The following is a 23531-nucleotide window of genomic DNA, read 5'->3' on the forward strand; positions in this document are numbered from 1 at the left end:
CTCTCTACTCTCTCTCAACAAATTTTTTTAACCTGCCTAGACACCCTGCGCCGAAATAGGCGTCTCTACCCCGCTACGTGATAAACTTTCCCCGGCGGACTCCTACCACATAAGACGCATCCAAACACTTTCCCCAATCTGCACCACCTACACCGCATTCAGCCAACATTATACACAGATACATGTCCTTGGGGGGACGAACTTCCCACATTCACGCATATTACATGGAAATGCTCTGGTAAACCGAACCACTTAAAGCCGCACAATGCGGCGCTGGAACAGTTGGAGGTTACGCTGGCCAGTGGCAGCCTGGAAGACCAGGAGATGGTAGTCGCCATCGCCAAAGCGTCGGCGGAAGCGACTGGAGTCTTAGATGAGGACCTCACGTACAATCGGCTCCGGTCTCCTTTTTACAAATATATGCTTATTTTCTCTGTCTCTCTCCACATTGCACAAAACTCTACGCGGAATGAGCATGTTGTGCGAAACAAAATTAATGCAAAGAAAGGAGAAATCACCCACAATTACAAAGACGTCATATATGAGTCACTGCCGCCCTTAAAACAGGATGTCAGGGAAAGCGTTGCTAAAAGTGCAGTCGTACAAGGCCGCTCGTGGTCGAGCGACCATCGGGAGATGCGATTTTGCGTCCTCTTTGTCACACTACGCCCACGCCGACAGCGCGCTGATGGTAGGCTGACGGCGCTGTCGGTAGCCCGTCAATGAGAGCAGAGTGGTTTGGCGGTCGTCGGAAGATTTCCTCGTCACACTACAACTACGCTATGCCTCAATGTCGGCACCGAACAATAGTCGTCGCCGTCTTCACTGCGTCTTTCCTACAGCCATGCCGCGCGTCTGTGCCAGCTAACGTGGCTGCGGAATTCAATATTTATTGCTGGCATATATCATCTGGTTTTTCAGAAAATGGCTCGTGTATTCGCTAAACGAAGGATTAAAGAAACAAGGACACGATTCAAAATTTTCCTTGTCAGTGCGCAATTCCCGGAGAATGCGCTGATGACGATTGCACCTCATCGCTGTTGTTCTTTACTTCTGTGGACAAACAGATGCTGGTCTTTTGCATGGTAACATACGCCACTGGGCTCTGCTTGCCCTAAATATATGCTCCTGTCCCGCGCCAGCTGTGGCTTTAAGTATTTAGACAAGACAACAACTCTGCAAGAAGCGGTGATGATGCGATAGGCTGCATGAGAAACGCTTGAGAGTCAGGTTCTTGGCACCGCATATGGCCGGTGCTTCCAGCTAATTGTATGTGTTCTCGGATGTTACCAACATTTGATTCCAAATCGCTTTATCCAGGAGTATGTTTGGCGGCCTTTTGCACCTGACTTGACGGCCTGAGTTGTTCACAACTAACGCCGATAATTGTTAATGGCCGCCTCTAATACTGATCGGTAGACCTGGTCTCACCAGCGCTCATCACTTATTTTAAAGGCCTCTCGCGGTGCAAAAATTGGTTGACTTGAGGTCGTTCTAGCCAAAACTACACTCGATGACTCATCTCTGTCGCTTAATCTTGTTAATTTGCTTTCCACGATCGCCAGAGTCGTACAAAAAAGTTCCTGGGGGATCGCTAGACCTACTCGTCGTGGATAGGGCCGGCATCGAGGGAAATTTAAGCATACAGCTTACACACTGAGCAATTCTGGACAAAAGCATTTTTGAGCAGGAAACCATTTATGCGCGCAGTGTTTTTCATATAGCGTAAGATTTCAGTACAACAATCATTGCATCCGCAGATCACCTGAAGGCATCGGTATTTTTTTTTCGAGTAACAATTTTGCTGTCGTCAAAAGTGTTCCCCATTGGTTTTGCATGGTAGTCTCACCTGCTGGATGCGATCGAGGGAAAAAGATTTTGCTACGTATCAGAAGAATGAACCATGATGTTCAATATTTCCATAACAGTGACTTACCATTTTCCAATTTTCAAAAATCTTGCCCGAGAATGCTGGACATGTATTCATCGGTGGTCAGTATTTATTTATTTATTTATTTATTTATTTATTTGTACATACTATCGGTCCAACCTGGACCAAGTAAGGAGTGGTTACAACATATAACTTGTGGCATACGCAGACAAACAAGAACAAGATGCACTGAATACAGTAGAATCAATAAAACAGTGTTAACAAAGTGCAAGAATAAAATACAGGTGAAAAATTGCAGGTTATAAAAGATTACCTTTATATACTTGACTGCTTTATGTGTTTAGCAACACGGATGGAAATTGTTGTCGAGATTGTGCATATACAACTTAGTTTTGGCAGCCCATTTCGGTTCGGCATGCTGTTACAGCAAAAAAAGGAATATTTGAAACAGTTCTTGCGAAATCTCTCTATATACACATCTCTACCATGTTTATTACGGCATATGTGTGTTCTTGTTCCGTTTATGTATAGTCTTTCCTCACATGCACTAACCTAGTAATAACACAATAAAAAAGATTCTCTTTTTTTTTTCCTCTCTGAGACAGGAAAGTCAAAATAAGCTATCGCATAAAGGAAGGTCACGCAGTCCAGCCTTCGCTATGGAGAGAAAATCAAGCGTAAGGCCCGTCTCTGTACCCGCTCAAGTTTAGATATTGGCTTTTTGCGGTATGGATAAAATATTTCAGACGAAATACTCAAGTAAGGGTCATACAAGCATCTTGTAATGCTTTAAGTTTTGTGTCTATAGAAGCCTGTTTTAGGGACTCGTCTAGGGTAGCGTAGTGTTTTGTTCCTCTTCCTAACAACGTTTATCGGTATGTTTGTCCAGCTGAGGTTTGAAATACTGGTCACGCCGGGCTATTTGTCTTCATTTACGCGTAAGAAGGGACTGCCTTGCAAAGTATATGCATAGTGAAGGGTCTGAGCCTTGCGAGTAATCGTCATGCACACTGTTTTGCGGATTTAAGGGCATTTGCCATTCTGTACGCCAGTTCTCTATTTGAAAGACAAATATTGTTTAGCTGGACCGTGGTCGCTAGCGGATTTAATTTCAATATAAATGTTGCAGCCGTCTGCGAATAGACTTACTTTTAGTGGCGAATCTTGAATCAGGTCATTTATATAAATCAGCAATAAAAGGGGGCCAAGAACTGACCCCTTGTGGCGCCCTAGAATTAACTTCTCATAAGCCGGATACCAGCTTCTAAGTTTATTAGAACTCTTCTGTGAGTAACCTTTTCTAAGGCTCTTCTGAAGTATGAAAATAAAACATCCATCTGACACCTGTCAGCAATTACTTTACGAAAATCATGCACACATTCCAATAGTTGCACACCGTTAAGCCCTCCCGGAACCCGCGTTGATACTCACTAAGATAACTATTGTGATTTAAATACTGCCGAATATGTTTGTACATATTATGCTCTAAACGTTTGCAGCACACTGATGTTAGTGCAAATGGTCTAAGATTTGAAACATAAGTAGTGTCTCCATCCTTAAAAACTGGTGTGACTTTACTGCTTTTCTAGTCTTCTGGAAGCGCACCCGTGTTGAAAGATTTCTTAAAGATTATGAAGAGGCATCTAGCAGTCCATTCGGCGTATCTCCTTAAAAATAAATTCGGTATTCATCCGGATCAGCAGCCTTTGAAGTGTTTAAATCCAGCAGTGAATCCACTATTCCCTCATATGTCACTTGCAGCTCGCCTGGTTCCGGTAGGTAATTGTGCGGCGTGAACTGCGTCTGCTTTCCGTCATCCAAAGTAAGAACATTTGCAAAAAAGTGTTAAAAGCCTCCGTAATTTCAGCCGCATCTTCAGTTACACCCTGGGGTTTGTTTATTCTTTTTATTGTTGTCTTTGTTGCCAACGGGTGTCTCCAAAACTTATGGGGAGATTCAAGAAAATATTTATTCATTGTGGGGCTATAAAACCGATCTTTTGACTCTTCATATTTGATTTCAGCCTTTTATTTAGTGTCGGTAAGTCATCTGGTGACGCTGGGTTCACTGAGCGCCGTTGCCTAAATTTACTTCTTGATACTTTTTTCTGGAGCTGAAGAATTTGTACTGTAATCCAAGCTTTGTGAACCTCCTGAGCTGTCAAGCCTCGCGTCTAAAAGAGCGCCGTAAAGTGCGACGCGAAAACACGCTACGTTTTGGTTAGCATTTCATCGGTATGCATTTTGTTATACACATGTGAAGTATTTCTTTGAAAATCAGCCGTAGCTCATTCACATGCAGCGACTTCTCACAGCTTGTTTTGTCGAAAAAATATTAATGGTAAATTAATTCGTCCAGTATGGCGGTAATCGTCTGGTCTATTAAAACCCCTGTAGTACGTCCGATGCTTTTTACCGCCAGCCAATACAATCAGCTGCAACGTTACGCTAACTAAGGAAGGATCCCAAACTCCAGGCAGAACATCAAATTTGTGCGGCCGCGATGCGACACTGCTGGATAAAAAGACGAGATCCAGAACTCATCTACTGTCGCCTTGAACACGGCTATGCTCGCGGACTACCTGTGTGAACCCTTGGGAAAAACACATATCAACAGTAGCAGTTGCAGATTATCTCCCGAAAGTAACTCCATTTCATCCAATTTGACTTCTCGGATATTATAATCTCTGGCGATAATAGCGTGTTTGTGCTGTGCTCGGCATTCATGCAGCAGATCGTTGAGCTCATGAATGCCCTTTGGACTACTCCCCGGCGCGCGATAAACAGCCTCCACAATCAGTCCTCTAGTTCTCAGTTCTCTGGTGCGCAAACATAATTTACACCACGCTGTTTCAATACCGGTCGTTTTAAAAACGAGTCAATAAATAAATAAATAAATACAACGCATTTAGATGTGAACATATCAGACGCAGCGCTTGCATCGTTGCGTCGAGGCACAGAGAAGCGCGGCTACATAGCCCGCCACCTCGTCGGGGTGAACTTTTCGCTCTCCCGCCGACCAATCGGGGACCGTTGTGGAGACCGTTCGCCGATCGGTTTAGTCCACCTCGCTGGCCTGTAAACTTGTCACACTGCTCCGATACGCGGTTCTCAATCGTGACAGCCTAGTCATCGATCTATTTTGACAGACCAGCCCATCAGTGACGGGGTCGGCTGGCAAGCCCGCCGACCATCCGCGTCGCTTTGGTGTCGGCCTCCCCTAGGGTGTGACCGGCAACGCAAGCGAGAAGGTGCAAAGGCACCTCCGACACAAGACAGGGCAGGAAAAATAAGGGGACGCATCGGCATTTCAGTGTCGGCGAATAACGTTGAATGCAATTCGAGCCAGGTTACAGCCGCATACGTGGAAGGTGTAGGGCCGGTCATGTCCCCTCTGCCCGTGCATGAGGTCCCTGCGGACTCGCAGCGTGAAGAGCCCAGCGAAGCCCAGGTGGAGGAAGGACTCGCGCAGCACATCGAAAATGTTAAGATGCTCGTCTACTTCCAGCATGGGCCAACGTGCCAGTCCAACTCGCCGCAACACAGCGCGGATGCCCTCCACCGCCAAAGTCTCGTTTGGGTGTAGCAGCTCTGGAAAGGATGAAAAAATGCCCCGACAGCAAGATACAAAGTTGCGAGGCGAGATATGTCGCTTTCAATAACCTTGCTCCAGCCACTAGGCGTGTTTATAGTCCCGAGCGAAGTGGCGAGGGTCGTATGTTACGCTGCTCTCCCCTTTTTTGGCTGCAATAAATTGTCCATTTATCACTGTCCAGACTAATGACAGTTTTGAAATTTTCGTGGTGCTCGGCAGATTGCCAACCTTTATTACGTAATGAACTTGATCTGTAACCTAGATACTACGAAGTCCTTACTATTACCACAAGGATGAATTTTTTAAATCCTTCTGTTGGATTTGTGGCGCATTGCATTTGTTTTGAAGGTAAAGAGCGGAGACGTGAATTCGCGTTTCCTGTGCAGCATGTTTCTCAGCCGCATCTTGTGTTAGCTGGGAACTGAAGAAATATAACAAGAGCTCCATCAGGAAGATATTTAGCATCCACCTGTGCGCAGCCAAAGCGCTACAAATGAAAGCCGTTCAGCTTTTTTAAAACTGTATTTGAAGAAAAAAAATGGCTTGACCCGGAGACGGAAGTTCAAACCCCTCACGCTTCAACTTCAGATGTTTCAGTTACGGAGTTTCTGAGAAAGCTCTATATTCTTTGGCACTCCTTGTCCAATGCCTGCGCTCAGGAGATGTTAACGCTTAATTATTTCTCAATTGAAATAAGCTCTATTAGGGAGATTCGTCTTATATACAAAAGAAAACAAGAAATGCTATAACTTCGAAATTTCTAGCAGCAGTTTGTGCTTTTTCCTCAGTCTTTGTACACCCCCGTCAGAAATATACAACCCAAAGGGTTTTGAGGCCTTCCGCATGCCTCATTATGCATAATATGCATCCTCAGGTACCGTAATCTCTCTCAAGAGGAATTGCTTCGCGTTCTAAATCCTCCCAAGCTTTGGACTACTGGATATGGTAGGGAGCTCTGCTAAACTGCTTAGAAGCAAACCCGTAGGGCTTTATTCTTTTGTCGGAGTCGGTACCTGGCCTTACACAGGTTTGTTGGCAGTGGGGTCTTTTATCTTTTATGAGCTAAACTTACCTTCTTTGCATTTGCTGTAGAAACCGCGCATAAATTGATAGTCGGGATCGTGCGGCTGACCGTCTTTGCTGTCAAACTTGGCAAAGATGCCTAGAGAAAAAGAAAAATGCATAAATAATGTGCAAGATTTGAGCAGTGTTAGCAGTGAAAAGCAATGAGTACGTTTTTCAGTGTGGCCATGCGAAGTGGTCATAAGCACAGAAATGCTTTCTTTATGCGAGAAAGAATTGTACGGCCTTGTCGCAGAGTGTTGAGCCAAATAATGAGCAAGTGTCATCAGTTTTGTCCTGATACTGTGGTGACTTCGATGATAATCATTTCGGCTGTTTGCTACATAAAGCAATTGTTTTCATTGGTGGCGGACACGGAAGACTTTGTTGGTTAGAGCTGTCAAACCTCTTCGCCGCATGATTTTCAACGGTTGTACAAAACACTCGAAGCAGGCAATGTATATCATAGGAACGGCGCCAAGACCGCAGAATTACGCGTCCGCAATCGCGTTATTTGACATTTAGTGGTCAAACTTGCAAGAAAATTAACCTGACGCTGTAGTTCACCAAACATAAAATCTTGTTCCCTCCTTTCTTTGAGATATGAAGCTCAGTAATAGAAGAGAACTTTGCTGTAGTATAATGTGTAATATTTACCCAAAACAGTGAAACTGGGCTGAAAGGCTTCCTGAGTTACATTTACGCAATAAATAGATATCAGTGACCTCATCTATACGAGAACACAACTTTCTAGCAGCACTTTGCTCTCAATACACTTGTGTTGAAATTTGTTTCTGCATTTTGGATGAGGCAGCAAATATTCTTAATGACTACATTTTTCAGAGAGTGTCTACAAATAGGCGAACGTAGGATATTGAGGCAAGCGTTTATGCTGATATATGTAGTGGGGATAAAGGAATGAACCATAGCACGCAACCTGTGGCAGAACTTATGCACCCGCAACACTGTAGAATGATGCTGCGGTCATTTTCACGCGCAGCTGCCCTTGGAACGACAAATAAATAAAAAATCGCTGGCGGAAGCACGAAATATTGTGCGAAATCACGGTTTTTGCAGGTGGAGAACACGGCCACGCACCTCAAAAAGCGATGAGGTGACTACTGAGCCAGGGAGCCAGTTATGCACCTTTCCTTTTATCAAAATGAACCGAGTGTTGAACGCTGTCAACGCCAATGCCAATGAACCGAATGAACGCCGGCGGCCTATTGCTCTAGTGCCTGTTTGTACCACAACGTTGTCAACGCCAACGCATGCACCGCTCAATTTTCGTCGATTTCGGCCAATGCCATTTCGAGGTCAAATTTCAGGTGATCCATGCCATATTTGGGCAAAGGCCATGTCAGGGTAGGCCATAACTATATCCCGAACCTTCATGGCTATTGACAAATTTCTTTACAGCTGGTTTTACAGACGGTCCTTTTTTTATCACGTGACCCGCCTGGAGGCTTCACGCATTCCACGGCTTTTGTCAAGAATGCAGGTAGAAGTGCTTTCGCACTAAAATACCCCACGTTCGAAACGAAAAAGTAGCTCTGAGACACACCGGGTTTCAACTATCCCCAACCATCTCCACCGGCAGTTAGAAAACTGAAAAAATTGCATGAGCACAAGTATTTCAACATTTTGCCTCGATTGAAATGCGGTTCCTTTGAGCAGAGATTGAGCTTGAGCTCTCATTAACAGTAAAACATTATTGTAAACTAGATTCCTGCTATGGCTTCACCTTGAAGGACCTTGGAGGCGCTGTCGACCTCCGCAAGCCATCTGTCGGTGAAGTGGCGTCGGCTGACGTCCATGTCCCAAGTGTCTCCTGGACTGCCACCGCAAGCGAAGCTCTGGAAGTCTTGGCACGGATCGACGCTGTAGTTGATCGTTGATAGGTATTCCGAGGCTGACAAAGAAAAAAAAAAGACACCGAGAGGTGGTGTATGACAGGAACCGCGGCCAAATTCATGGAGGCAGGAGTGCGCAGAACTAGTGGCTTATTTTCCATTTGGCCGTAGGGAAAACTTCCGCAATGTTATGAAAATTATTCAACCTGTTAAGCACAGCTCTCGTGACGGAGAATAACTGCTTGTTGCTTTTGTGGATTCAAGTTTTTGCCATGCATTTGACACAGGCGTTAAAGAAGTATTGAACTGGAGGAGCCTGCCTCGTCACATTTATTGCGCATTAGTGAAGTTACTGTGTAGGGGAGAGTTGCGCGTAGGTATGACATATTGCTTTCCCAAGCATCCAAAATATGAGCGAAAGCAGCAACTCTTGCATGCAGGAGGCGGACTTGGAGCAGCAATTAGAGCGAGTGCAGGCTCAATCCGCTCGATTCTGGCGGCCGAACTTGCTTTATTTTAGGCAGATTACTCTTGCGATGACTGCCACAGCTCGCTAGTAATATATTAGCTGCTTCAAGGCCTATCGTAATGAGTGACGAACAAAATACTCGCCATGTGGATAGGCGGCGCCGTTTCTTGTGAACGCCAGAAATCACAAGCGCTTTCTGTTTAACAGACGGCCAACACTTGTGATAAAATTGTGTGTTATTGATAAAAAAAACACCGCATTCAGTGATCATGTGCACTCGGTCAAAATAAAATACCGTAAAGCACGGCAACAATAGGTGCACAAATGAATTGTCAGCAACCGTCTGGAGCTTGCAAAATGATGCAAAGAAGTTGGCTTCTCTGCAATGCTTGTGTGCTTTTCACCCATGTGATCGCGTTTAGCCAATAGAGGGGGGAGGGACGCGAAGAAAAACCTATACAGTAACTCTGCTTTTAAGGTGCCCAGCTCTCCCTCTTTAGGGTATCGAGAAAGACATGTGCAGGCAGTTCGAATAACCTCCATAGCGTCATGTTTCAGTGAGCATAATAGAGCCAGTGCTTACTGCTTCAAGTATGTGTTGCCGGAGCATTAGTAGCGTTTACTGGGAGCCTGTCGTTATAGCTCGACATCTCCCCAATTTCAGAGAACTCCAGCATTCTGGCATGGCCTCTTCCTTCGTTTTCATCTATCTTATCCGCTTGGTGCTTTGCTTTTGCTCGCAGAAGATTAGCTGGCTTAAATCCTGTCAACTTAAGCGCAGAATGTCACGTGTAGATGTGCCGCTTTTCTGTGCTAAACTGTCTGTGCCTCAATCAAACACGATGTTTGAAAATGATTTCCAGTGCGGCTAAGAAAAAAATTGACAGCACTATCATGAAATCTGTGGCGAGAAAGCTCACTCGGATTTACCGGTTATGGTTAATTTCAGGCAGGCTTTCGTAAAGAATACTCCACAATAGACCATATTCACATTATAAACCTACCCCTGTATATAGCGGTTATTGCATACAGGAGAAGTGTTCCACTCAGCGGAAATCTCAGCTGTCATACAAGCATTGCGGAATCAGGGTATGGAAGAGTGTCATGTGAAAATACTGAAAGATATCTATAAGGGCTGCACAGCTATCATTGTCTTCCTCCCACATAAAGTAAGCAATAAAATTCCAAAAAGGAACGGTGTCAGACAGGAGAACACGATCTCGCCAATGCTATTCACCGCCTGTTTACAGTAGCGGTTCCGAGGCCTGAATTGGGAACAGTTGATGATAAGAGTTAAAAAAGAATACCTAAGTAATCTGCGATTCGCTGATGACATCGCCTTGCTAAGTGTCTCAGGAGATGAACTTTAAAGCATGATCAATGTGTTGGGCAGGCAGAACAAAACAGCGGGTCCAAAAATTAACATTCAGGAAAACAAAGTAGTGTTCAACAGTCTACAAGGGAACAGCAGTCCACAATTGCTAGCGAGCTGCTGGAAGTAGTAAGGGATTACATCTACTTAGGGCAGGTAGTTATCGCTGCTCCGGATCATGAGATGGAAATTACTAGAAGAATAACAATGGGGTAGAGCACATAAGATAGGATCTCTCATATCATGAATGGCAGTTTACCAATATCCCTCAACAGAAAAGTATACAACAGCTGTATATTACCGGTTGTCACCCATCGGATGGAAACGTGTAGGCTAACGAAAAGCGCCCAACTTGAGTTAAGCGCAATGCAGCCAGCAATGGAAAGAAAATTGATAGGTGGAACGTTAAGTGACTGGAAGCGGGTAGAGCGGGTGATGACGTCCTAGTCGAGATCAAGGGAAAGAAATGGGCTTGGGCAGAGCATGTAATGCGAAGTCGCGATAAGCGCTGGTCTTAAAGGGTAACGGTATGGATTCCAAGAAAATGGAGGCGTAGCAGGGGCCGGCAGAAAGTTAGGTAGGTGAATGAGACTAAGAAGTCCGCGCGGCTGCGGTGGCCGCAGCTGGCAAATGACGCGGTTAATAGAAGAGACATGGAGGAGGCCTTTGCCCTGCATTGGGCGTAGTCACGCTGATGATGATAATTAATTTCATGCTTTTACTCAATCAATCCGTTTGCCCTAAACCAAGGCTTGCAAGACATGACAGAATGCGTCTGAGAGTTGAAAGTGGCCGGATGTGAGCGGATGGGTTGAGTTTCTGGAGGGAGCCAGTTGGGGAACGGAACGGATCAGGAAAGTTTGCGAAGTCTAAAGGAGGTGGCGCAGGGCGGGAAAAATGGTTAAAACCGTATTTGTCAATTGGTCCACACGAAGAATCGCACAGGAGACACATTCCCCTATGGTTTCCTTGGTTTTAGGTGAATGTTGCCTCCCTTCAAATGAATGCGTTAACGAGTCCGCCATCTCACTACACTTTTCTGCTCAACCGTCAACAGATACATGTTATCTTTACCGATCTGGGCACTACCCTTTTTGTCCTGTGGCGTGAATCCTAGCTCTTTATGCCCGCCTTTTCACACAGAGCAAACTGGCGAACGCTGACGCATGTAGGGGACTCTGAAGCAGTGTTAATGGCACGGTCTTGTACAAAGCGACAATTTGAACTAACTGTGTAGATTTGTTACAGCTCAATAACGCCCTTACCGTATGTCAGACATGATGGCTTCTCGCAGTAGTCGTACTCAGGACTTTCATGTCTCACGTGCAATGCTGAAGGTAGAAAAGCAGTATTGAAAAAATTTTAATTGGTTCCTAGGGACAGGAACTGGAGCAGTAATTGTCTCACACAGGTCTGTAGACCCCGGAACTGCGCCGTAAGGGAACGGAGGAAGTTGGGAGTGAAAGAACAAAGAGAGAAAGCTGACTAAGTGGGGGACTCTGGAATAATTTCGACAACCTGAGGATTTTTAACGTGCACTGACAGCTCACAGCACACGAGCGCCTTTTATGTTTCGCCTCCATCGAAACGAAGCAGCCGCTGTCATTTTCGAACCCGGATGCTCCGGCTCGGTAGACGAGAGCCTTATCCACGGAGCTATCGCGGCTGGTAGCGGTAGAGCTTTTGAGTGGCTTTGTGTAGCTCTTTGTGTTCAAGAAAGGCCTAACTTTACGGGCACCTTGCAACGGAGTCAAAGGAAGAAATGAAAGGCCACACTGAGAAAAGTCCTATATTTTTTTCCTATGCTTTATCACGTGCCTGGAAAGCTGGTTCTCAACTGCGGAATCGGCTTTCATTATTTCGCCTATTATAGAAATGCTGTAAGCCACGGTCCTATAAGGAAAAAATATGCAGTACTCGTCAATATTAACTGGGAGTGAAGAGTATTGACATGCATAAGACAAGGGTGGTAAAGCTTCCCATTTCAGCACGCTGACATCTTACTGTATTCGCTGTGGCCAGAACATTTCTGTAAGAACGTCGGAATTTACACGCTAGCTGCTGAAAATATCGGGCAGAAAATTGTCATCTGTAGTTGTTGCAAGATTAAAAATAATTTTAAATATATTGATATGGCCACAGCATGAAAGAATTGGATGTCTGATTGCATTCAGCGCTGAGGCGTTTCAACAGAATCTCTCGAAGTTTCGATTTAGAATTTTTCTCTTTTTAGTGTTGCGCTTTTCATCAGATTTCATAGTTTTTCAGTCACTTACGAGCGCGAACGTGCACAGTGCCGGGCCTTGATTCCTAAAATATCGCGACAGACGACTCATTCTCTTTCGTAACAATAAAACTAATCGAAGCACAATTTTGAGAAAAATAACATCATTGCAACAGCCACTCTTCGGAAGCGCCTTTACCAATATTCCCAAGTGAGAAAAACATGAAAACGCGCATAGAGAGCAACAGTTTTGTCTACGTGCTTGTAAGGCCAAATTTCTGAGCAAGTTGCTGAGCGCGAAGCCGATGTCAGTGTACTCAAATAGAGTCGAGGCACGTGCCAATTCGTACGTTCCGTTCCGAGACCTAGCACGGGCGTTCAATCCTAATACGGTGAGAAAAAAACTTTTACACGGGGAAAACTCCAGAACGCAAAATTTCGAGTTCGTTTCCACGCCGGAACTATAATGGGGACACTAAAGACATACTCAAGCACACCTAGGCTGACGGCCTTCAGCTTTGCAATGACGACGATGCTACCTTTACTCATGAATTTTGGCATTAAATGCTAGAAAATTACGCAAAAATGACTGACCGGCATCGCGACCGCAGTCTGTTTCATAATTACACGGCGACGACCAGTCGGGGAATTTTATTCGGGTATGATTCGACATCAAAGTACTGTGCAGTTACTCGCTTCAGTGTTAAGGAAAATTCCGTAATTATGTAATTTCGTAATGCTATAAGGTGCCGTAATTTGCAGCCCAACAAATGACAACAAAGACCTGGAAGGAAACATTACAGAAATTTACTGACAAAACAAGCAATTAAGTTTTATCACGGTTGATTAAATGCATTAGGCAATCAACTTGTATGAAGCGGACCAGAGACACAAGTTCTGGTTATAGAAAATTGGTATGGTGCTATCTAGGACGGACATGCACTACGTCACATCAGATATTCAAGATTTAAAGAGTTGGTCAGCCATAAAACCGTACCCGTAAATAATGTTTGGTGTAGTTACTTGAACGAATTATTATTACTATTATTCATGACACTAAAAGTGCCACACGGCATAAAATGTCATGTCAGCAGCGAACGCTATAAAACGGTACATAAACCATGAAGTCCGGTTGTCATAAAGAGTCACATAAACTTCTGGCTTAACTGGTTTTCGTTAACAAGTGGAAGTTTCTGCCATCATTTAAAGACAGTCGTGCATCTTGAAGAATACGAGCGCGCACCACCGAAGTTCCTGGACATGTCCACAGTAGGTGGCGGGCAGTGGTGTCGGAAGCGGGTGCTTTGCAGTGGGGGCATTTTTCTGCCACAGGAATCTTCTCACATTTTGCCACTTGTTTCAAACTGCAGGCGTAAGGGCCACTCCGACCCGCAGCCGTCTCAGAGATACCTCCTCCACCCGTGATAAGTTGGGGGGAAGGGGTAGGTACACGGGGAAATAAGAACACGTGCATGATGCCTGAGGGCGGCTGAAGATGTTAAATGTTTCGGAAGTGGATCTGGTGACAAAGAGGCAGGGGGAGTTTGTGGGACGTCCGTTAAATGAGGTAGGATGTCAGCTGCGATGTTGTGGGCATCTGTGCGAGCCTGAACCCAGTGGATGAGTATAGGCACCGGGCAAGATTTACAAGCAGACTTGGAAAGACTTAGGGTACCACAGACTTCCTTTAGAAGCTTCAGTGCTTCTTGTGAATGAGTAAATAGGTGCACCTGGTTACAAGGAAGGTCGGCAGGTGAAGCTGCTATTGCATTTAAAATCACTTGCAGTTCTAAGGCAAGAGGTAATGCAGTGTCAGTAAAGTAGGTTTGGCGTCTGTGGAGTTGAGGGTGTGTCGGGCTTCTAAAAGGAGTTGATCTCCCAGTTGGGGTTATCACGACATCTGTGGAAACGATACAGCCGTCATGTTTTGTAGAAAAGCTGGTGGTAACGGCAGAGAGAAAAACTCTGACTTCTTATGGCGAGCAGGCTTGTTCGATGTAATGTGAGAGTAGTCCCATGGAGGTGGTTGAGGCTCCAACATCGGACTCTGTTGGTTTGTCGCTGGTAACTAAATCTGCCAGTGTGTGGAGCTGCCTATACTCCTTATGCAGGCAAATATAAGTTGCTCGGGGTAGGCCAGTTATTAGCCGCATGGCTTCGTGGTTGAGTGCTTCAAGTGTGGACCATTGCCATTTCGTAAATTGTTGAAACTGAGCTTAGTGTAGGAGTCGAGGTTGAAAGGCAGCGCGAACAAGGCGGCGAGCTTTATCTGAGCGGGCACCTCCAGAGCGTTTGGCTATTCTCCATATGAGGCCAAGTGTGTTTATAGCACTCTTGTGCATAGCGGACAGCCAAGCCGTGCCTTTGCCTGAAGCATGAATATGCAGGCCCAAAACTTTGGTATGCTCTACTTCAGGAAGTGGTGCATTGTCAACTGCGAGTATGAACGGAGTGTCTTTGAAAATACGGCGGCCAGATTTCTTGCCCACATGGACATAGCAGGAATTAGAGAGGTTGAGGGAGAGACCAGTGTTTGCAAGAAATTTGTGAAGAAGATTGAGTGCATTTTCAAGGGAGGCTTGCTGCACCTGAGCTGAGCGGTTTGTGAACCAGAGAGTGGTGTCTTCTGCATTTGCTAGAACTTGAACATTAGGAAGGGTGTAGAGACTGTGAATGAGAGGAATGAATGCTATGTTATTAGAGCTGGGGCTAAAACTGAGCCCTTCAGTACTCTGTGATTAGAAATGAGGTGTCCTGTGGGTGTACCATTAACGTGGATAGCAAATGTCCATTGAGAAAGAAAAGCATGAATTGCTCGGCAAAGATGCAAGGGCATGGAAAGTGATGACAGTGTTCGGAATGGCTGCGTATAGAATATTGTCGTAGGCTTTCGTGATGTCTGTTGCTAGGACTGTGCGAACGAGACAGCTGAGAGATGAGCGACTTATCTCATCGTTGGCAAAGCGATCAAGACCATTCTTAGCTTCTTATCCTAGTCAGAAACCAGTTTGGGAATACAAATATTTCTGATGATGGTCGAGCCACCACGAGAGTCGAGTGGCAAGCAGTTTTTCATAGAGATTAGAAATAGTTGTGGTAAGAAACAACGAACGTAGCTCCTCAAGAGTTGGTTGTGATTTGCCGAGGTTTGGTAAGGGAACTTCCACTGAATGTTTCGAATCGAATGGAGTTTCACTGGATGTCCTGATTTCAATAAAAATTCTGAGAAGTGAAGTCAATGCTTCACCGTCCAGATTTCGGAAGAGGGCATAAGATACACCATCATGGCCAGGTGCAGTGTTAGCGCTGATGTCTTCAACGGCAGCTATAAACTCAGCCATGGTGAACGGGCAAATGATGTTATTTTCTGCCTCTTGTTTGGGACATACTGGAGGAGGTGCAGGTAGGCAGTCATATTTTTGAAAGAACTGAAGGGCCACTGGCGAAGGGAATTCATTTGGAGAAAGAAGTGCCAGTCCAATACTCTTGGCGTAGTCTTTGACGGATGGCTTGAGCTCCATGGAATGAAATATTCGCCCCCATTGCGGTTGCCGACAGGAGTACTGAGGTGAGAACTCCACTCGGTCCAGCGCTTGTGCAGAAGGCGTTTAGAATAACGACGGGCTTTTGCGGTTATTGTATGAAGTTCCGTTTGTGCATTCCGATCTGCCGGATGCGAAGTGACGTATAAGTCCAGTTGCTTGAGCCTTGCCCAGAGATTAAGAAGGCGAAGGTCATGATTTGGTTGGTCTTCGTTGACACTGGAAGAAATTGTGTTCTCAGCTAGAACCAACATGAATGTAGAAAGGACTGAGGCAGGAATTATTGAGACGAGGCGGCCATCTTTGAGGAGCGGAGACTGTCCCAAGAAGTGACATGAATCTTGCGGCAAATTTTACGTAAGGTACTTGAAGCGAAGCCAGTTAGAAGGATGTGTGATCACTGCCAAAGTTGTCTGTTTTGAAAGACCAGTGAGGCTTGCCGGGACCCCGCAACCACTTAAGGTCCAGAGTGGATAGAGGAGTACGCGGGTGGGTGTAATTAGAAGAATTGTTGAGAAGTGTAAACGACTGGTCGAAAAATGTGTCGTAAATTTGATGACCATGTTTAAAGTGTACGTGTATCTCTATGCTGTGTGTGGCCCATTAAAATCTCCAACTAGCATGGGTACACCTGGGTAACAGGTGTGCAGATGTGTGAGCCATCAAAAGTGGGGTACTGATATCTGAGGCCGACCATAAAGTGAGACCAATAAAACTGGAGTGCACTGCGGCTTAGTGAGAATGGAAGTTACTTCTTGACGGGTATTGCACCAATGAGGTAGGGCGACGGGAGAATGTGGTACCGAACAACGAACATATATAGCTGCTTTACCAGGAGCAAGACCACTAAGGCGGTCGGGTATTCACGGGTAGTGATATGCACAATAACGGATGAGAGGAGGGATGGCGTTATGCTACTGTAGAAGGAAGGCCCAGGCAGAGAGTTTGCCTTCTTGAATACCCGGCTTGAATTCAGGTAGCTTATTAGTGACCCCGACAGTTCCACTGTATAACGTGCGAAGTACCGTCAGTGGTCATTCGCTTGCAGAACAGATGCAATCATATCAGACAGTTGCTGCGACAGAACAATCACTGATGTCATTGAAGACGTAGTTGCATATTGCTCTGATTGCTCATATTTTATGTCTGAACAACGGTGAACAATAGATAAAGGAGGAACTTGGCAAACAAGCTCACCAGGCGGTCGATATGGACGTTGTAGTAAGAGAGCGTGACCTCGGCAAAGCTAGTAAAGTTGTTGGCGAACTTTGGCGCTCGCGTCATCGATGACAGATATTTCATCAGGCATAGGGGAGATTATATAAGGAAATGCATCTTTTTTCTGCTGGGCACGGGAACTTGGCTTCAAAACAGAGGCTTAGAAAGGGCGGATACGAGAAGGTGAAGGCGAAGATGCTGGCGGGTTTTCAATGTCATCCTGATATGTGTCTTTCGACATAGCAGCAAAACAGTTGCACATCTCGACTCTAGCCTCAGTTGGCGCAACCGCCAGACGACGTTCCTTTCGAAGGCGTTTAGAATAAGGAATGTCGTTGCCCTCTGTCTTAAAAAATGGACACTTGAAGGACGGAAGACCGTTTGATGTTGTTTTTGCATTGTGTTTTGGGATGCAGGACACAACTTTTCGATGCAGCTGAAGACTGGTGCATGGCGGAATGGTGGAAGAATGATGGTGAGATAGCAGAAGACTGGTGCATGACGGAAGGGCTTCGGATGAACAATTCGTCCATTGTAGAAGAATCCGGTAGGTAGTTCTTACGGCCCCACAAGCAGGAGAATAAATGTGCCTCGGTGCCTAGTCGGCGGCCATTAAGCACTGAGTGGGTGATGGAGTAGAGATCCGTCAACACTTCCTTCGGAAGCGAATTATGTTTCAGGTTATAAACGACACATCTTTGCAAGCCGGGTTCAGAGGTTAGATAGGCCTTCACAGGCACATACTGCGACTCACTGATATATAATTTGTCATGGCAGAGAATTTCAGCATCGCCAAGTGACGCTACTTGGACAGTGATCGAATTGGAGGGCCGATGGTAAATAAAACCACAGTACCTTGAGATGTCCAGTGCCCGATCAATGAGCTGGTGCACCGATCTTGCAGGAACTGAGGTTATGTTATATTGCTAGGTAGGCTTAATGTGCACTCGGAAGAAGCGATCAAGTTCAGGGAGTGAATATTGCGACGGTATAGGCTTTAAAGGGGTATGATCGTTTGGAGATAGCTTTGCCTTTTTCGCAGCCGGTTTGATGATGGTCTCAGAAACAGGGCGCACAGGAGTGGGCAGGAGTAGTAAAGGGGTAGTAACAGGAGTAGGCAAGGCAAGGGGGTAACGATGATTCGTCTCTTGAAAGTGAAGACGGCGACTTTAGCAGCGGCGATACTCAAGTACTATTGAGGTGGGAGGGTAGGCAAAACAGCAGATGCATGGATAGCACGATGTGATCTTTCCATGTCATAATTACTGTTCATGTCAGTTGGCCAAGCTGAGGTAAGCCTGCGCGCCTCACGGAATGAACATCGGCATTGTGAATTCAGCGTCGGAGGGATCGTCACGAGATTATCTGCCTTTCTTGGGTTCTCCAGGCAGGGAGAACAGGTGACACTATGGCCGGGAAGGTAAACACAGCACATCAAAACACAAAACTAGCCGATCAGCACAGACGGCTACAGCCCAATTTCGTCGTCATCGTGTTTTTTGGTGATTTGGAACAATCGAATAGAAGCAATGTTTTATGCATCTGTAACGCTCGTCTGCCTGTCCGGTTAAATATTATCGTCAGGTGATAGCCTTCAGTGTTTAAAAAGCTTGAATGCCTCACAAAAGATCAGCGGTAAGCAGTGTACTTTTGTGCGCATTTGTGCAGAAGCTGCAGTGAGGAAAATTTATTGAAGGCAGAACTTCTCGTGACGCCGCCTTCTTTGTACGAAATGAATAACACGAATATTAGGCATGCATAACTCATCCGTTCTAAAGTGAGAAGTCAAGCGATGTGGTAAAATGTGCCTGCATGCCTAGCTGCTGCGGTTCTTGTGGGTTTCAATGTATGATAAATCGTCTCTTGAATGTTTTGCAAGTGCCGCACGAAGAATTGCGTGACAAAATATCGCCGAGTTCAAAGGCATAGCACGTCCATCTGCATGCGTTTGCAACTCAATCGGGTAAAGCGACTCGAGAAAGGGGTTTGGACAGGGCTCCGACCACCGTGTAAGGTTGGTAACTTCCTAGGATGACGCACTAGTGTTGTAGGTTTACCCACTATAAATGCTTCTCTGCCCTACATTGCTGCTAACCACCATTGTACTTTATGTGCGCATGAGACTGCCGTCTGTTCCATTTATTTTATTTTCATCCTCACCATGCAATTATTAAGGTTTTCAATGCTTAAATACTTATACATATTTATTATCTCTGATAGGAAGTTTGTTGGGGCCGAACTCAGTTTTTGTTCGTATTTTGCTATCAAGCGAAGAACTGATCCCATCAGTCAAGCAGTTGGAATTGTCTTCTGTGTTTCGGCTTTAGTGCTGCTATTATAATTAAGGTGAACATTGGTCTACTAATACAGGCTTCTATTCTGCTTGCCGCACGAACAAAGATTGGGCTACAGAGAAATGAACACGTCGAGAGGAAGCCATTTGGAAACTCTTAGAGAATAATTCTTTAATTCTACAACGACTGCAGTTGAGTATAGCGCGTTAAAAATACTTCTATTCTAGGCGTGACTCAAAGCCACTGACCTTTGTTGTGCATTAAGACGACGTAGCCGAGATATGTCGAAATGACGCACAGCAGGATGACGACAAGCCAAATGGAAGACCACAAGATCTGCTCCGTGGGCGACCGCACATCCCAGAACTCCTCCACGAGGTCATCCAGCCTGCATGATGGCGATTGATGGATGTGAAACGAGCGCCTTTAGTCCACCATTTTTTTGTCGAAAGAATCCTCTCCTGCATAAAAAGGGACAGCTAGACAGCGTAAAGCGCATGCACTGTTATTAAGGCGAAAGTAATATATGGCCCATTAAGCACGAAAGCCGACCTCGTTGTCGGGGTCCAGGAAAAGTGGCCAACAACAAAACCTCGTGATGTTAATATCAGCAAAGAAAAAAAAACACGTCTGAGGTGCTGGGAATTGAACCAACCACGTTCACATTGTGAGGCGAGTACATCCACAACCGATAGGCTACAAAATCACGTTGCTCGCGTTGTTTGTTCGCGAATAAAGGTGAACCTAGTGTATGCGTTGCCTTATGATTTTATGCTAATGAGTAGGAGTGTCATTAGACAGGAAGGAAACAATATAAATCGTAAAATGAATGCCTCCGCGTTCACAGCACGTAAGTATTCTTCAATACCATTGAAGTTTTGTTCGGTCACCACATAAAACAAGGTCATTTGTTTGACCTGTAGATACAACGAAATCAATCTGATCAGTTAAATGTTATCCGGGCAGGGATCTCCCGAGTAATTGCCCCGAGCGGGAGGTGTACCACCTCCTGTCATGCAGGCTATCAGTTCACTGCTCTTGCTGGCTGAGAAAGCAGAGGGCGGGCGGTAGTATTATGGCTGCAAATAAATCCATGTTAGGAACTGTAAGTAGCCGGTCTTTCCAAATGTGCTCAGTAGGTTTTTATTTGGGATGGTCTGGTGCTAAGCACGCTATCAAATCCAGAATGTAAGTGTGTAACATCCTCGAATGAAACTTCCAGACCGGGATGGGAAGCGTCAAGGAAGATTGGGGAGACTAGCGGAATATTATAGGGGAACCAGAACACTAAAAGTACACATTCAGGCTGCGATTGGGCAAGTTGGTAGCGATTCATAGCTTAATAGCGACAACATACACGACAAAGATACAACACGAAAACACGCAATATGAGCGGAGGCTCGCAGCTGGATTTTTATTCCAAGATATTCCAAGAAGCATTACCTATATTTTCTTTGTTCCAACCTCATCAGTAAAGAAGTAAGAAAAAAAGCGCTACCCATCAGACTTCAGGATGACAAAAACAAATAAAAAAATTAGCGCCACCACGGTTCTTGCGTAAAGGAAAGTTGGATAAATTTGCTGGATAAATAGTCATAGCTTTACTATTAAGTGCTATAGATGGATCACTTATGATAGGTTCGTGCTGTTGCGAATACGAAATGCTTTAAGATTTCACGTGTTCGCTGCTCCTTATGCTTGCCGTTTGATGATGTTACAAAACAGGACAGTGCATTTACCTTTGCTTCAGTAGTGGGAAAGACTGCATAAGGAATCACTAGAGCGGAATTCCTGCGGTCACTTAGCATAGCATTTACGCATCGCCAAACCTTTTCCTACGGTGGAAAAAAGACCGTATTTTGTGGATTATAGAGAAACAACTTTGAAGATTTAAAATAATGCAATACATCACAATGAAGACAATTAATTATTTATTTATAATATTAAGCGCTTCATAAATGTGTTTCGTTGCTTAGTATAAAATTTCATCTGTGAAATTCAGATTATTAGAAGAAATTCGGGATAAACTTCCAAAGATATGTTTGTATCCGCATAGAAACAATTAAACCAGCATGCAATATACTAGATGTCTGCCTATTCATTAAGAGATGCATACTTATGAAAAAATGTGAGTTGGAGAACTGGCGGAAAACTACAACAGTTGGGCACGCTTTTGGGCGCAACAGTCAGCTAAATTCACCACATACGCAAGCGGTATTGATTCAAGCCCAACTGATGTGGAAACCCTGCAAATCAGGCAGATCACAGCGGCAGCATCACCACTGCTCCCAAAACAGCCGCTTAGTCGAGCGAAACGGATCGAAAAGGAAACTAAACGGTGCAACGGATTTGAGTAGCCAATTACTCGAGTCTTCTTCGGCCTCAGAACTAAAGTCAAATAAATTCGACAGCCTCCTCAGGGCACCTGTTTCTTCGATCGTCGACAAAACCAAGCGTAGCTGGATCACGGGATTTGCAGCGTTTTCGGGCGCCCCCATTCTGTGAGGCGCCCATTCTCGTCGTCTACGTGCCGCTGTATTCACCAGTGGTTCAGTGATGGCAGTGTGCAAAAAGACAAACTGAAAATTAAATAAATCTTAAAAAGATATTGCACAGATTGTCAAAGAAGTTCCGGAAGTATTTGTTATTGGCGCACGTATGCACTAGTAGCGGGCGTACGATGGTAAGTGGGTGCGATATGGAAACCGACAAGCCGGTGAGGAAGTCAGATGTCTCTTGTACACGACTTAACATTTATGCGTACAAAGCGGTTCCCATGATTTATCAGGCATCTGCCCATTGTCTTTAACTTGCCTCCACACGCCACGAAATTTTTGGAGCTGAAAATAGATCGTGATGTCATGAAAGACTGAATAAAGAATATTGTGGTCAAGCTACTCGGTTGAAATGTATCAATTACTCTTCGCACTTGACTGCTAGAGCATGGCATAAACATCTAGTACGGGTGATAAAAATGAATAAACCAAAGAAAGGAACCGAAGGTTTGGTTTATGGGGGTTTAACGCACCAAAGCGACTCAGGCTATGATGGACGCCGTAGTGAAGGGTCCGGAAAATTCGGCCACCTGGGGTTCTTTAACGTGCACAGACATTGCACATTACACGGGCATCTAGAATTTTGGCTCCATCGAAATAAAACTGCAGCGGCCGGGATCAAACCCGCGTCTTTCGGGCCGGCAGCCGAGCTCCGTAACCAATGAGCCAGCGCAGTGGCACTGGAAGCGAAGGTAGTAGTAGTGACATGCGTTTCTGGTATAGTGCATCCATAGCATAAAAAGAGAGAGAGAAATCCCCTAACGAAAAAAAAACGTGGAATTTATCCGGAGTTTAGAAATCGTTGGCTTTTTACTGTGCGTTGCGTCTCATTTATGGTTCATAGAGGTTTAACGTCCCAAAGCGGTTCAGGCTATGAGGAAGGCTGTAGTGAAAGGTTCCGGAAATTTCGACCACCTAGGATTCTTTAACGTGCATTGCGTGGGGAAGAGAATGACCTAAAGTATTAAGCTGCAGATGCAAGGTTACCTTTGTTGTTCAGCTCCGAAGAAACTATAACGCGTGTGCGGGCGAGTGGAAGGAAAATAAAAAAAAAACTCGATAATAGTAAAGAGACGTCAAATAAACGATAACAACCGCTTTGTACTGGGGTCGTGCTCGAGATATCATGTTCATGCAGCGCAGCTTATATCAAGGCATACTGCATGATGAATAAATATTAGGCTTTGTGAGCATATCTCTTATAATGACTCGTCTTGCAAGCATTTCGATCAATGACGGAAAGGTAAATGGAACCCTGTTTCCTGATATCATCTTCCTCGACAAATCGAAAATTTTCAGGGGACACTTAAGCTCAGCCTTAAGGGTATAAGGTGATAGTTTTAATGGGTCAATGGCCAAATATGAAGAGTTGGTCAGTTTCTACTTAGCATCATTTATAGATCCCTGGTGGTCCTTATACCCCTCCTGGCACCGTGGTACAGCGGTTAAGATTGCGC

The 23531-nt window shown here is 45.0% G+C and overlaps 1 protein-coding gene across 1 annotated transcript in view; it reads right to left on the reverse strand.

Moving 5' to 3' along the window:
- Positions 1-5200: 5200 nt before the first annotated feature.
- Positions 5201-23531, reverse strand: part of LOC144120181 (uncharacterized) — a 36202-nt gene continuing 17871 nt past the window's right edge. Inside the window, exons 2-6 of the mRNA XM_077652604.1 lie at positions 19768-19907; positions 11507-11572; positions 8292-8459; positions 6558-6647; positions 5201-5481 (exon numbers count right to left, since the gene is read on the reverse strand). Coding sequence (XP_077508730.1) covers positions 5201-5481; positions 6558-6647; positions 8292-8459; positions 11507-11572; positions 19768-19907 — 745 coding nt within the window. The remainder of the gene's footprint in view (positions 5482-6557; positions 6648-8291; positions 8460-11506; positions 11573-19767; positions 19908-23531) is intronic.

The sequence above is a fragment of the Amblyomma americanum genome, chromosome 2 (genome assembly GCF_052857255.1).
Source record: "Amblyomma americanum isolate KBUSLIRL-KWMA chromosome 2, ASM5285725v1, whole genome shotgun sequence".
NCBI lineage: Eukaryota > Metazoa > Arthropoda > Arachnida > Ixodida > Ixodidae > Amblyomma > Amblyomma americanum.